The sequence below is a fragment of the Diorhabda sublineata genome, chromosome 1 (assembly GCF_026230105.1).
Source record: "Diorhabda sublineata isolate icDioSubl1.1 chromosome 1, icDioSubl1.1, whole genome shotgun sequence".
Lineage (NCBI taxonomy): Eukaryota > Metazoa > Arthropoda > Insecta > Coleoptera > Chrysomelidae > Diorhabda > Diorhabda sublineata.
Window position 1 is genome coordinate 28,008,657 of NC_079474.1, and position 15,075 is coordinate 28,023,731.

The window sequence follows — 15,075 nt, forward strand, 5'->3', positions numbered from 1 at the left end:
GCAATTTCTAGCAAGGTCAAGATATTGCACATGATGATTTTGGCAAGTGGTGTCACATGATCAAATTCTCTTGTTACTGCATGATGGTTGCCAATAACGAAAAAGTGTCTCGTCTTCTACTTACTTCCTGCAAAACATTCTAAGCCACAATAATAATAATAAAAAAGTGAATAAAAATCTCTAAAATAAATGGCGGGAATACAAAATATGAATAAAAAAGTCAGATTTATCACAGAAGACGAAAAAGTTAGTTTACAAAAAGACCTTTAGTCAATTGTTGAATTAAAAGTAACTAGATTTCTATGTAGACACAATGCCTAGCAAAGCAAAATATTGCTTTTGACCAATTCTCTACATTATTTCACTTTATACAAGGCTATTGCTATTGAGCTATTTTGACGTACATCAAAAATAATCTTTTACTTATTTATTCCGTACATAATTTTTGCAAGGTAATTTATCCATCTTTGGTCTCAATAAAAGAAATAGAATTGAAAAACCTTTGAAATAAATGAAGAAATATGACTCGGCAAGGTTAGATTCAAAAGAGTAGTTTTGAATGCTCCAATCAATCAGCTGATGTAACTGATATTTGACTTTTTAGTAAACTAAAATTAACTGGAATCTCCTTGAATTGCAACTTGTAGTTAACATAAATTGCATCAAACCAATAAAGTTGTAATTATGAGATCTTACAGGAATTGATAAGCCGAGCTTTATCTGCTTATGATCATGTCTTGCTCCTAGCCAAGCAAGTCTTTGAAGGGCCCTAATAGATACAGGTTTATATTTTATCAAACTACTTGAAAAAAGTAGAAATATATAATGAAAGTTGTAAATTAGAAATGTCGTTTTCGTCAAAATTGTTCTTTTGCAATAAATAAGGTCAGAATTATGTCGTTTTGTACCCTGAATCTATTTACGATTCATAGAGAAAGGTAAGCAGTTGTTTCTGATTCAGAGCATTTCTGATACATCTTCACTTTTGTTAAGTTGCTACATACGAAACAAATTGAAAGAAATTACATTTTAAAAGATTAACTGCATATGTTTTCATGTCTATAATACTTATAATATATATTATATATTATATAATTTGCAACTACTGTTGGGGTATACATTCAAAACATATTTTTGTAACGAACATTTTAATCACACATAGAGGTAGAAGATTTATACCTACGATTAACAATGAAAAATTAGTTTATAGTGGCATCTGTTGGAATTATTGAAAATACCTATAGCAGTTTGGACAGGAAAGTAAGGAATGTCGCAAGCAGCAGTAACTGCATATTATGATATTTAATGAAAGCATTCAATGATAAAAAATGAATGTAGCATTATAGATACATTTGTCAGTAATCTTAAATATGATTTAGTTTGGTATAAAAGATTCAAAAATATTGTTTCTTTAGTTATTTGAGTATACTGACGAATGAATAACGACTATATCTTAAAATGGTAAAATACTAACTATTATACATCCTTGCAACGTGCTGCCTTTGCTTTTGTACGAAAAGTAGAAATAATATTCGTCGATTACCAGTATGGACTGTTATTTTCTAAATGTGTCCAACTAGCAAACTCCGACCATGATTCCATTTTTGCTTGCACTATATCATTACATTTTCGTACTGATGCCTATAAAGTAATTAATTATTTATTGAGTTTAAATATGTGACGAAAATGCAGAAGAAGTAGAAGACTCTAATAGTAATAAAAAATCAGCTTAGTTTTTGGGAAAACTGAAATATCGCAGGATATTTGATTTGTTAGAGACCCTGTAACAAAAAACTTTATCAGTTATAAAGTAGTTGAACCTATTTATAAGAATATTTCAATATTATTTTTATTTAAGTTACAAGAAAAACTTTGACAATTTTTTTAATATATGGAAATCAAAAGTCTAAGCTAAACGCGATAAGTCTTCTTTCTTCTACATTCAATATATCTATTCTCATTATTTTTGCTTAGTTGTGGGTTTTAGTTTTATTACGAAATATAACATGCATTTATATCAAGAAAAATTGGTGTATAATTTTCAAAATTGAACAATAGAAAATAGATTTGAAATGAATAAGTTACATATAAGAACTTTTCATTATATTATATCATATTAAACATAGAATTTTCTGAGTAACCACTGTTTTTTACCACTGCATTAACACTCGCAATTACAATGTCTGGTCTTATGCAACGCTAGAAGGATCTGATAGTATAATTATGAGTATTGGTGCAGTAGATAATTGTAAGAATTGAAGAAATTTATCACTATTACAAAAAACTGGAAAGCTATAGATAAAATATTTTTGAATTGTAGATTAAATTTAAACAAAGTTTTCTCTGCATAATAGGGATTTTATTGAAGAAAAAAATCAACCAAACAAATAAATTTATCAACAACTTATTCGTTTATAAATATGTACCAACCTACCTGAGTATCTTGTTCTTTTCTTTTGAAAATATCATCATTTGAGAAAGATCTATTTAGTGATGACTTCTTTACTATGATATAGTTTTTACTATCGTTGCTATCCCAATATTCTTTTCCTTCGCATTTAAAGCATACACAGAACTCAAGCTTTTTGGCATTAACTGGAAGCTGAATTTTGAAAGAGAATGTATCATAGAGCACGTTAATGTTGGTATTCATATTATTTGGTACATATGTACAGAAACAGTCTTCGTGGCTCCTCCATTCGTTTGATGAACACCTTTAACAGAGAAAAATAAATTTACTTCAAATAGACTAATATATTATAAACAATTGGTAATTAGGGTAGCGCCAATAAAACTTACTCTCTGACATAGACATGTAATGATGAATCAATAATATAGAATGATATAAATTTTTTATGTTTAATAAATGGTGTACAGATATGCTGGTGTTGTCGTCCAGGTCAGGATTTTTATCTTATACCATGAATATATTTTTTTAAATTGAAAATTGATTTTTCCTACGTTCATGCAATAAACACAACTTTATTGAACTATATTTATTGGAAAAAGTAGATCTTTATTGCACATATGACAAACATAAACATTTAAATGAGCGAAATATTTAGTTCTTCTTCTGTGAGTTCGTGATATGTTCCAAAGAATTGTGGATTTTATTTTATTATCAATCATATTTATTATAAAGTTTAAAAATTATAATATTATTGGTAAAATAGATGATTGTGATGAAGAAGAATTTGTTGGGACCCCACAAGAAGTTATTACCTAGTAAATCAAGAAAACTATGTTTTAAAGAGTGGTGCTTCAATAAAAAAGAATCTTACACAAAATGTACTTCTTGTATATTTTTCAAAAAGATCGAAAGATATTAGACCCTCATCACTTTGGTCTGAGCACTCAATGGTGAGAGCTTGCCTTTTTACAAAAGAAGATATTAATATTAAAAACTACAAAAAACTAATGGCATTTATGAAGCAGAACTCTGAAGGATTTCGATAAAAAAAGTCAAAAGTATTTAATAGGGGACACAATTATCAATTTCTAAAAAAAGCTACGAATTCCCAGTATTTGATAAAAAAAGTAAGTCAGTAATAATTATTGTTCAGCTTTTTTAAAACATTTTAAAATGACTTGTTGTAGATTGCTGCAATATTTGGCATCGCAGAGGCATGTCTTAGAGATAAGCTCCAAAAATTGAATATTGAAAACAGAAGTAGTTTCAATATTATATCGATATTGTAAAAGTGTTCAAAAAATAACAAGGAACGAAGTTTTGTTATTAGAGGTGAGGTTGAAGAATTATTAAATTTGATAGATATATATCGTAAATACACGAAATTACGTCCCAGTCATTTTCCACATAAACATTTTTTTTATCAATTACGAGAAAAGAAAAGTGAACTGTCCAAGCTAATGGTGTACACACCCGTATGAAATTGCAAAATTTCTGAATTTCGAAATTCCTGAGCTATACTAGAGCTCAAACGACACGGAGGAAGGTAATCGTCGACAGTAGCGGAAGGATACGTAAAGCAAACACTTGCAAACTCAATGCTGCAAAATAAATATTTCAAGCTGAAGAAAATGACAATGTGTAGATTCCAAGTACTATAGTTTATTTTAGAAAGGTCTAGAGTAATAAAACCTCATTAGGTATGCAAAGGGACCACAGAGTGACTCAACGGATATTTAAGCCACTTTCATAGTTTGGCATTGATTTCATTATAAAATTCTTTCTTTTTATCAAGTGCAGGTAGTACCACCCGGGTTGGGCTCAATATATGAGTTTAGCCTATTGTTATCCATTCACAAACACTAAAAATAGTGTGCCAAAGGCGTTCCGGTAGAGTACACAATATTTCGATATTGACACTTCAGGCCAGAAAACATACTTTTCCTAATTCTCTTACGCAATTACTTGAAACTTTAATATTACAAACAGTACTATTTCAAGACCTACACCTATGGCTGACGCCGAAATTGAGCCGAACTGGATGGAATTCCCCATTTTATTAGTCTATACCTTTCTGAAATAGACTATAGTATATTTGGAGAAGTCACAAATTAAGAAGTAGAATTAAAATTTAAAATTAAAAAGAAATATTAATATCGAAAATTGTACATTCAATTTTAATATTAATAGTACACAGAATGTTTAAGTTAAATTATTTCTAGTTACTAGTTTCTAACTTTTTGAATATTAACCGAATGTGTCAATTAATTATTAGATATTTTGATCTTAAATTACGCTTTTTATTTTTCTACACCTAAATAAAACATATATTTCTATGAGCGTAGAAAAACACGCTCAACACGCGCAAAAAATGTTTATTGCAGTCGCCGTGTTCCCAAACTCGGTCTAACGGCCTCGTTAGATAAATAAATTTCAAGTAAATTTGCATGATTTCATATTACAGTACTGAATTCAGCTATACACCATTTGAAAAAGGGGGTTAGACAACAGAAAAGTGATACATGGTGGCTTGTTAAAATATTTTGAGTACGACTTTAAGTTCTTGAGGAGATTAAGCTTCTGAGATATCTGAGGCAAACGAGATTTTCTGAGCGTAAAGCAGCGTACTAATTTAGATGAGGTAAGAATTGAAATTTCATCTTTATTATTTCTTAAATACATTTTTGATAAACATACTGATAATAAGTTGGTATATTTATATCACTTTCATTTTTGAGGTTACCTAACATAAATTTCACTGTTTTCTTTTTAGAATATAAATATTATTATTATTAAGGTCATATATATGAAACGGAAGAAATCATCAAACTAAAAACATTTGCAACATATCAAAACGAGTAGTATTCTATAAAAATGTCCAAATCAATCAGACTGAAATACTTGAAAAATTAATGTTTGTGAAGTTCGACTATCCATCCATAATATTCAATGAAAATTAACGATCATCCTCAGATAAAAATGATAAGAAATAAAATAGAAAATATACAATTCAAGGTCGATTCGTAGACTAGGAATATATTTATACAAATTAATTGAATAACTGAAATACATATGCAAACTCTACCTTGTCCTTACCTAACAAAAACTTCCTTGTGAAATGCTAAATTCCTGACTTTAATGGTACCCAATATATTATCCTCTGCCTCTTTAATGATAACATTTTCCAGAGATACGTTTTCTGTGTCTAGTCTTTTTCTAAACGCCACATAATCAGAAGCGGGCTGTGGAAAAGTTATCTCCCAATTATGTATTTCTCCAATGGTTTCTTTATTCAGTCCTTGAGTAACATTAGATAAGAATCTGTAGCTCCAGAGTGGTGGGATGTGAGACGGTTCAGTCATGACCCTTACATGAGTTAGGGACATACCTTTATCGTCAGCAAATACCACCTGCAATGAATAAATAAGTTTCAATTAGGTTTGTTATTAATTCAATCCAATTTTATTTTAGAATGCTTAGATATCAAAATTCTAGAAGGTCAAAATAACAAATGTACACAATTAAATGCTTATAAATAAATATTATTAATGAGAATAGTTTTCATTTGCTATTTGGATATCACCAAACGCCACTTACATTTCTGCATATGAATACATGCAATTTCACGAACATGATTTCAGTTCTTTGACATACCCATTTAGACTTTAGATGGTTTGAGGAGTCGTTTTGGTGTTTTAGGCACTCTACAACTATACCTAGAAGACATTTTGATCATCTCATTGTTCTACTTCCAACAATACATAGGATCCTTCCAAAGGAGGCGATTTTTTGGGGTTTAAAAAATGTTAGTTATCATGAATTTATTTACAACGAATCAGAACTGGTTGTATGTTACGTTTATTAGAAAAACTGTCCATCTTCTATCAGGTTCACGTTTGCCATCAACATTACCTTCTGCTAACTCTCAGCATGCGCATATATTTGCACATTTCAAATTGTTGAACGTGTCTTCTGTTAGAATCTAAAATTCTACTTTATATAATAGTACGGAAAATACATTTCTTGCTTGATGTTTAGTTCATGTCCACACATGTTTATATACGCATTTTCTACAAAAATGGCTCTAGTTTGTTCAACTCATATCAACTCTATTAAATTGGTCCAATTTTCGATTAATAATTGATCCAGTTAAATAAGCTTTTGTACTTTTTTTGCTCGTTTGAACCAATCCAGAATTTTGCTAATTGGTTTCTTACTTGGAACAATGTGTTTGACCTTTTTGGTAATAAACTAAAGACCGTATTGATGTTATTAACAAACTACTCAATTTAAAAATTTTCCTTTAATACTGTATTGAAGAAGTTTTTAGATTATCTCTTAAATCGTTTATTTGGTTAGAGGCAACATAATGCAGTTTTGACTCCCATTTTGAAACATTTTCATTTTACTATTTAGGACCGAATCACCACGATTATAAATATGAAGATTGACTACAACATTAACATGTTCGGTTTGGACGTGCCTCAACTACTTGAGTTACTTCCTACATATCTAGCAATCATTGAATTATCACAATAAATAATTTGAGAGTTAGAACAGAAAATTCGCATTTAAAAAATGAGGGTAGTGTTTAATGAGTTGCATGTTGAATACTACAAAATATAACATGTTCAGTTTTATCTAGACCAGGAGTTGCCAATCTGTGATTCTTTTGGCTTAAAGTTGCGGTTCCCAGTATCACAGGCAAAAACTAATAAACTATTATTGCAATTGTCAAAAAATTTGATATTAAAAATTGAATTGTTCAACTAAAAATCTTAGAAATTACTAGAAAATTGTTAACGAAAAAACATATAATGAAAAGCTAAAATAATTTTAATAAAGATTTCAATTGAAAACAGAAAGTTCTTTTACCCCGTCGACTCTCTAAAAAATGATAATATAAAAAAAATTGATACGAAATCGACGACTAAATACACTCGTGGCTTCTCAAACTCAGTTTGCGTCAGCCGACCCGTGACGTTTGAGATTAATCTTGGTTTACAGCATTACTTGTTCAACTCAATTGCTTCCGAGTCCGGTGGTGCCTCTGCGAGCTTCTTTTTTTTGCTAGGCATCATCGGACCACAGATTCTTTACGAATCGCTGCAGTTTACTTTTAAACCGGGGGCCTATGCGGATCTTGTCGTCTGCCGCAAGGAGGTTAACTTGACGATGCCAAAAACCCAGTTGATATTTTGGTTCTCTCAAATGAATTTACGATACTTTTTCCTTCAAATTGAACATCAAAATTTAGCATAGCATTTGATTGGCCAAGAGCAAAAGAGTTTAAAGCATGTCAAGTCCACGGGCTTAGAGGGTGACCTAGAAAGTCCAGAATTGGAAGAAGAAAATAATTGGAAAGATTCAGCTTCACGACAGGTGTTACAAATGAACAAATATACAAAACTCTAATGAAAAGGTGATTCAGCCTAAGCATAACTTGAAGAACTAGCTTTCAAAAAAATGGATTCGTTGGAAGATTCGAGCAATTCGAAACAAACAAAGTACTCTTACGTTCTAGTAAATATCCTCAATTCAAATGAGGAATCAACTAACAAATCAAAACATCAAGAGTCGTGCTTAAAATAATATTATAATCCAGCAAAATTTAATCAAATTTTCGAAAGATATAAAAAGTAAATGATTCCATTGATAAGCTTAAGGTTTTATTATAAAATATTACTTTGTATTAAGTTTGTCACAAATAAAAAGACAACTTTTAGTGACTTCTTAGGAACTAGTAACTTTTGCAAATTGAAACTTGAGAAACAAGTAATTACCTTTTTTTTCAATCTCGTTGGACTCGTAGGATCTTCATCGCTAGAGCTCGATGATTCTTCAGTGGCTCTTATTACTAAGCAAGGTCTTTTGGGGTATGCAGGCATTTTGAAAGAAGTTTTGGGTAGAGTATTGAAAGAATTTGAATGATGCAAGGATCTGCAAGTACTTGAAGTGTAAGTTGCTCTAGGAAAATCTGCACCTAATCTTAAAGCTGCGTAGTCTTTGAGAAAACCAGTTGGTGGACTGTGGCTAAATACTGGAGGACTGTGAGACACCAACATTTCGTAGTCCATAGAACACATTTGAACCTGCAAAACAAAAAAAATATATATTTTCGAAATTAAACGAGATGTTTATGATTTAATGCAATTTAAGTACCACTTATATATTATTATCTTCTACTATATGTTAAAAATTGTTATTAAATGTTTGGTACGTTGCCGTTATTAAATTTTGTTACTATTGATCGATAATAGCCAATAATAATGCGGTTTGTCCTTGTTTAATTATTGCATAAAGCAGTGTTTCAGCGTGAAACACAGCAAGGTAGTTATTGAAAAGTTGTTCAAGTTGAAGTAATTTCCATAATTATTCATTCTAAAAAATAATACTTGTAATACCCAAGCCAAGACCACATATGTTTTATGAATTTACTTCAAGCCCGAGTGCAAATAAAAATATTAAAACTGGGAATGAATTAGAAATAGCTATAACTAACCAGCTTTATCTTTTATGTAATATGTAGGTAAGTATAAATCTTGTAATTTTTTATTACATAGGTCATATGGTCATAGATCACGCTAAAGACTGACAAAATTAAACCTTTTAAAGCGTGCAGTAGAAGCTCGAATTTGGGAGAGCCATATCAGTATCACAATGATGATCTCGTACGGCAAGATAAACGTGTGACTATTAGACTCATATCAGTGGTACATAACATATTTACAGCCGAAATATACATGAAAAAATTGTTTACACGATGGGTACTAAGAATTTTAACAGGTGCACACAAGGTAACTCGAAAATGTATTTGCCGTCGTCCTATAACACAATATTTAGGCGAATACAGTAATTTCTTGTAAGATTAGTAACAATGATAGGTCACGTGTAGAGTAAAAGAATCAGTCCACATATTATATAGGTGAGTATAAAAAGGATTTAAGAGGTAGACGTGCCTATCACTTATAGACACGATCACCAAGTTTATTTATCAGAACTTAGTAGAAATAGTCACTGTGTGCCAAGTCTGCACTGGGGTGTGACTTCTACTTTTTCATCTAAACAGACATAATAATTCCTCAGTTATTTTAGCAGTATGGAGCTTGGCGTTACTATTATGGAGGATGACACCTTCACTCAACATGCCACTCCTTAAAGATAACCCACATGAATTTTTAAATACATTACATGATTAGTGTAAGCTTAAATTTGTGAATCGAGGAAGTTTCTACTGCGCAGTTGGTCAGCCACTCATATTGCAGTTTTCGGCAAGCTGTCTGCATGTTATCTGTTCATAACATATCAACTATAAATGTCTACATTGGTCTGTGAATGGAAAATACAGAAACATTATTGATCCATAAAAATCTATTTACTGCTCGCACGATACCAATTTTTCAATCTTCTTGGCATTTTAATCGTTTTGAACCCTTCTAGTTTCATTCTGGTGGAACAAAATTTTTTCACATTTTATAGATAGAAACGCTGCAGATTGCAGCATTTTTCATGATCATTCTTTGTACATAAATATTCATGAAATATCATGTAAATTCTATTGTTATTATCATGTTCCAATTCAAATCTTATGAGCCTAATTTTCCGTTGTCATTGTATTTTTTTCTGTAAGCTCTCAAATTAGGGGTGTTTTCCGACCGTTGAAACCGTCTTTGCCTTTTTCGGAACAGGTTTCATCTACATAGTTTTCAATCAATGCAAAAAATCAGAGTCATTTTGCTTTAACTGCATCAATACGGATGGGAAAATGTTTATTTGAAAGTGCGTTTGTTCAAAAGTGTGTAAACACGACCCTCCTCGCACAATTCTGTCAGTATAATGCAAATGCTTTCTTTTGATATGGTGAACTTTTTCGATGATATCGCTGGTTTTGACAGTTTTTTACTATGTTAAATGCTCGTCCTCAATCAAGATGACACGTTTCAATTAAGCTGTCCAAAATTTTACGGTCGTAATTAATAATCTGTTATTTACTGAAAGCTTGTTACTTAATTTTTTTAATTTTAAGAAAAATCTTCACAACGACTTACTTAAGCGATTGTTATACATAAAATAAAGTTCAAATGGCTTTAGCGAGAGTCTATCAACACTTGCGCAAATATATTTTTCCTAACTTACTTTTCAGACAACCCTCGTATCCTAATTGTATGCAAATGTATCCAAAAAACTAAAGGTTTTGTTCAAGTACTCAAAAAGTCAGAATCAGTCAGAAGAGCAACAAGCAACTTCTGAAGATGCCAACCGCACGATAGTCCAGTCAATTTAGGCATTTGGTTATATATAAAGTCACAACAATGTGAAAATTAGTGAAATTGTTTATAATATAATTATAAATGAAATTTCCCATCATTTCCAAGTATGGGAAAAATTTTACTCAAGGTCAAAGGTCAAAAGAATGAGTTTTCAGCAAAACTGTCAGTTTTATCATGAAAATACCTAAGAAAAAAATTGTTAATAATAGAATTATCTATCAATAGTTTTTTCCTACGAGCCAATGGTTCAAAAAATCGTCATAATATGCTCACGATTCCACGCCACCTATGAGGTAGTCTACATACTCATCTTGTTTTTTAACGTAGTTTCCTCAGTAGGCCGATTCCACGAGTCAGTTATGATCTTGCTTAATTTGTAACAATTGCAAAATAACTGAAATTAACGACCGGCTTTGACTCTTTGTACATGCCAGAGAACGCATGCAAAAAATTGTGCTCAGCTGTTTTTCCGGCAGGAGTAAGAACTAATTCTAATATATTATTGACCAACTCTGTGGGGTCTAAGCCACACAAAATATTTGAATATACATTAAAACTCTAAAGATGTATATACGTGGCGTGATGATTGGAACTTTTACAATTTGAATCTTAATATCTCAAGAATCGTAGGAAAAAAGTATTGATACATTTTTAATGCATAATTTTATGATCTATAATTTTTGTCTGAAGTATTTCTATGATAAAACCGTTGTGCTAAAAGTTATTATTTTGATTTTCAACCTCAAGAAAAAAAATACCTGCATAGGAATGGTGGGGAAATTAAAAATTTAATTTATTATTATATTATAAACAATTTTACTGATTTTCAGCTTATTGTAACTTTTTGTATCTTCACTATTATTTTTTTATCTAATTTGACTGGACTACGAGTTGACGAAACGTTAAGTGGCAATAATTAATAGATTTGTTCCAACCTGCTAGTCTGAACCGTTCTTGGAAGCGTTCAAATGATATTTCTGCGCAATCTTCAGCTATGCACGATAGTGGTAACAGTACTTGCTATTAACCAAGTATCGAAAAGACCGTCCTGGACACGGTTCACAAACGATACCTAAGTTCGTTCCTATAACGGAAACTGGAAAGGTTTTTTGATGGATTGGAACGAACCTATTTTAGACGATGACCTAATATCCCAAGAAACATTCTAGGAACTATTTAAACAAGCTATATTCGTAAAATATATATTTTATTAAAACTTCGTATGTATATAGAAATGAAACAAATATGCAAAATTCGAGTTATAGGATACAAAAATATCTTCATTTTATTTTGTTTCATATATATGTACGTTATATATATTAGAATATTTTACCTTATGATAACGGTACGCTAGACTTGTATAAATTAAACAGTTGTTCAAACAGTATGACAGTCTTTGTTTTTATCGCATTTAATGATAATGCTATTAAAATAGTATGTATCTCGAATGCTGTAATATCTTTCTAGAATATTCGTATGTAATTTAACTGGTTGTTTTAAACACATTATTGGCGATATGGAAACCGCGTATAAAGAAAATATAAATATATTTATCATTACGAGAAATATTTGTTTGGACTTAAGATAAACAAATCCAGATGCAGATAATTTCAAAAAAAAACAAGAAGATTCTAAGGAATTAATCTGAATAAATTTAATCTTAAATAGATTTAGAAGAGAATGATTTAAAGATATTAAATATTACATAAAATAAAATACTGATACAATTCTGATTTAGAGTTTACTAAATAAATATTTATAGTGCGAAAGACGAACATCGAAATACTAAAGGAATTTCATAAAAACATGAAATCAATTCACTCAAAATAATTATGTAGGACTAGTCACTAAATGGCACAACACAAGCTGTAATTAAAGCAAAAAGCAGTTTGCAATGATAAATCGGAATGTGATTTTTTATAGTTATGCTTGACTATTCGCTTTCTTCAACTTTTTCAATTATGCAGACATTTTAAAGGTAGTTTTTTTTCAGAAGAATGCGCAGCTCAGACATGACTGTTTTCTGAACATCCGTACGATCAAACCACCAATGGAATATGATGAGATATTTTTCTTCAAGCAACATTCAACGATGACCAACAACTTAAAGTTCGACTTTGGTTGATAAATCTTTTTAGGGCGATCCCATTCATTCGTTTCTCATTGAAAATTTTTTATCAGGGTAATGGTCATAGATTCAATTTTCGTCTCCAGTAAGAATTTTGGGAATAATATTCCATACAAATTGAACTACTCATCAGTCAAATGTCTCGAATCAAATTTGGCAATTATTCGTCTTATTTGTTTGAATGTTAACCACCTATGCACGTCCCAAAATACGTTTCCATCACTATTATAGTATTTGTGCAGTAGCGGTTTGAAACGAACGTGTTTTTTCTCGTGCCGAAAACCATGTGTGGCGAAATAGGAGCAACGTATGCTCATGTTAAATAAAAAAAACTCCGGCTGTGTGCTATAAATTCTTGCAAGAGGCCTATCGACATAATTCTCCATCTCTTGCGCTTATTTTTGAGTGGTGTAAGCGCTTTAGTGAGGGCCGAGAGAGTACTGATGATGACCAGCCCCCAGGTAACCCTGTGACTGTTTCAACTCCGGAAACAGTGACCAAAATGAACCAAAATGTGCGTACTTATCGTCGAATGAGCATCCGGATGATTGTCAAGGCTGTAAATGCCGATATAAAAACGGTTGGAAAAAATTTACACGAGAAATAACACATGACATAAATCTGTGCGAAGTTGGTGCCAAAAAATCTGACTCCTGACCAAAAGCTCTTGCGTCACGGGTCTGCTCTAATTTCCTTGAAAGGTTAGAACAAATTCTTCTCTAAAAGGGACCTGATTTGAGTCGATGGAAGCGGTAAAGCAAAAAACGGCAGAGCTCCTAAAGGCCCTCAGCAAACAAGACTTCCAGCACTGCTTCGATCAATGGAGAAAACGTATGGGGAGGGGAATATATTGAAGAGGAGCTTTCGAATGTAGATTAATTTTTATAATAAAGCCCTTTTTCATATCCAGTCTCGTTATTTAATAGCCAGACCTCGTACATCTTTAAAACAAAGTCTGAAAAATTATCACAGTCGCTAATCCGTTTCTAAATTTCTGTATAGTACAGAATTACGTGACATTCTTTTACGGCTTAGTATTAAATGTCTATATAAGGATAATTTATTACTTTCTTTCCTCTCATAAAGAACAGGGGAAGCATCTAGCCAAATCCTTAAAGGAATCTTCTTTATCTTCTTTTAGATCGAGTTCTATTAATAAACATAATATAATTTCCATCAAAAAGCTTTTCAGTTATGCTTTTAACTTCCTTCTATAGAAATTCTCGAAGAACAACGACCTGTTCGTTAAAACTGTTGATAAATGTTTATTTATTTATATTCTATTTTACACGTTTCTTATTTTCGTGTATCGAGAATTGAGAGCATCGTGAGTTAACTGTGAAAGGTAACATGTATTTGATGTATTGCGTTAGAATTTAGATGATCACTATATTTAATGTCTACATATATGAGGTGTTTATATTGTCTTCCATTTTTCGAATTTTTTCACTAGTTTAATCTTCAATTAGAGCTGTTTTTTTAGTATTTCTAACACGCAACTTTTACAAATTTACTTTAAACTGTTTTCGTCTGCCAAGTTTTATTTTTATTACAAGATTGTTAAGGCATCTGGTTGGGTCAATATTCTCATCGAATATTTAATTTCTTTTTCGGAATTATTTGCATCTTTTGTAGTTCTGCCACGCTTTGTCCGTTAGTTAGATCTATTTCACTTAACACCTACGTTTGCTCTAGTTTCTTGAAATCTAGATAATAACGACGATATTATGGTTTTAAAAGTTTCTTGTGTAAATCAACTCAACAGAACTAGTTCCACAACCTTCATGTTGTTCTCCTTATTTAGCTAAGTAGCTTTTAGCTGGCGGGAAACGATGTATATCATTTCTTTCCATTAAATCACATTGACCATTGACAACCGCTATTGATAAAATAGAGATAAATGTAACCATGGGCAACGAATGGGCTCTATGAAGTACTAAATAGTTTGAATACTATGCATGACCATCGCAATAATACTTTAAAGAACAATAGAATCCATTAAATAGTACTTCAGTGAATTCATAAGAGATCCGCGACCTTATTTAAAGATAAGGAAGAGGACGATTTTAAGAAATATTTATATGATATTTTATAACAATCTTACATAAATCATACGATGAATTCTCTATCGATAAACGTACGAGGTACATCGATATAGTAAATTTATCTATTTATTGGTTTTAGCCATTTTTCAATATACCTATCACCAAAATTGACACTTCTTATCGTGGGGTCAGAGGTATTGTTAGGGTAAATATTCAGTGAGT

At 31.2% G+C, this 15,075-nt stretch overlaps 1 protein-coding gene across 8 annotated transcripts in view; it reads right to left on the reverse strand.

The window, feature by feature from the left end:
• LOC130452815 (protein phosphatase 1 regulatory subunit 3B) overlaps positions 1-15,075 on the reverse strand; it is a 107,468-nt gene that overhangs the window by 7,486 nt on the left and 84,907 nt on the right. For 7 of the 8 annotated variants that reach the window (XM_056792295.1, XM_056792286.1, XM_056792304.1 and 4 more), the window contains 4 exons: positions 8,194-8,502; positions 5,507-5,820; positions 2,435-2,714; positions 1,475-1,641 (listed from right to left, as the gene is read on the reverse strand). In XM_056792295.1, the coding sequence (XP_056648273.1) occupies positions 1,540-1,641; positions 2,435-2,714; positions 5,507-5,820; positions 8,194-8,496 (999 nt within the window). In that variant the 5' untranslated portion in view covers positions 8,497-8,502 and the 3' untranslated portion in view covers positions 1,475-1,539. Of the gene's footprint in view, positions 1-1,474; positions 1,782-2,434; positions 2,715-5,506; positions 5,821-8,193; positions 8,503-15,075 lie in introns of all 8 variants that reach the window. The other variant, XM_056792336.1, reaches the window with a different exon arrangement.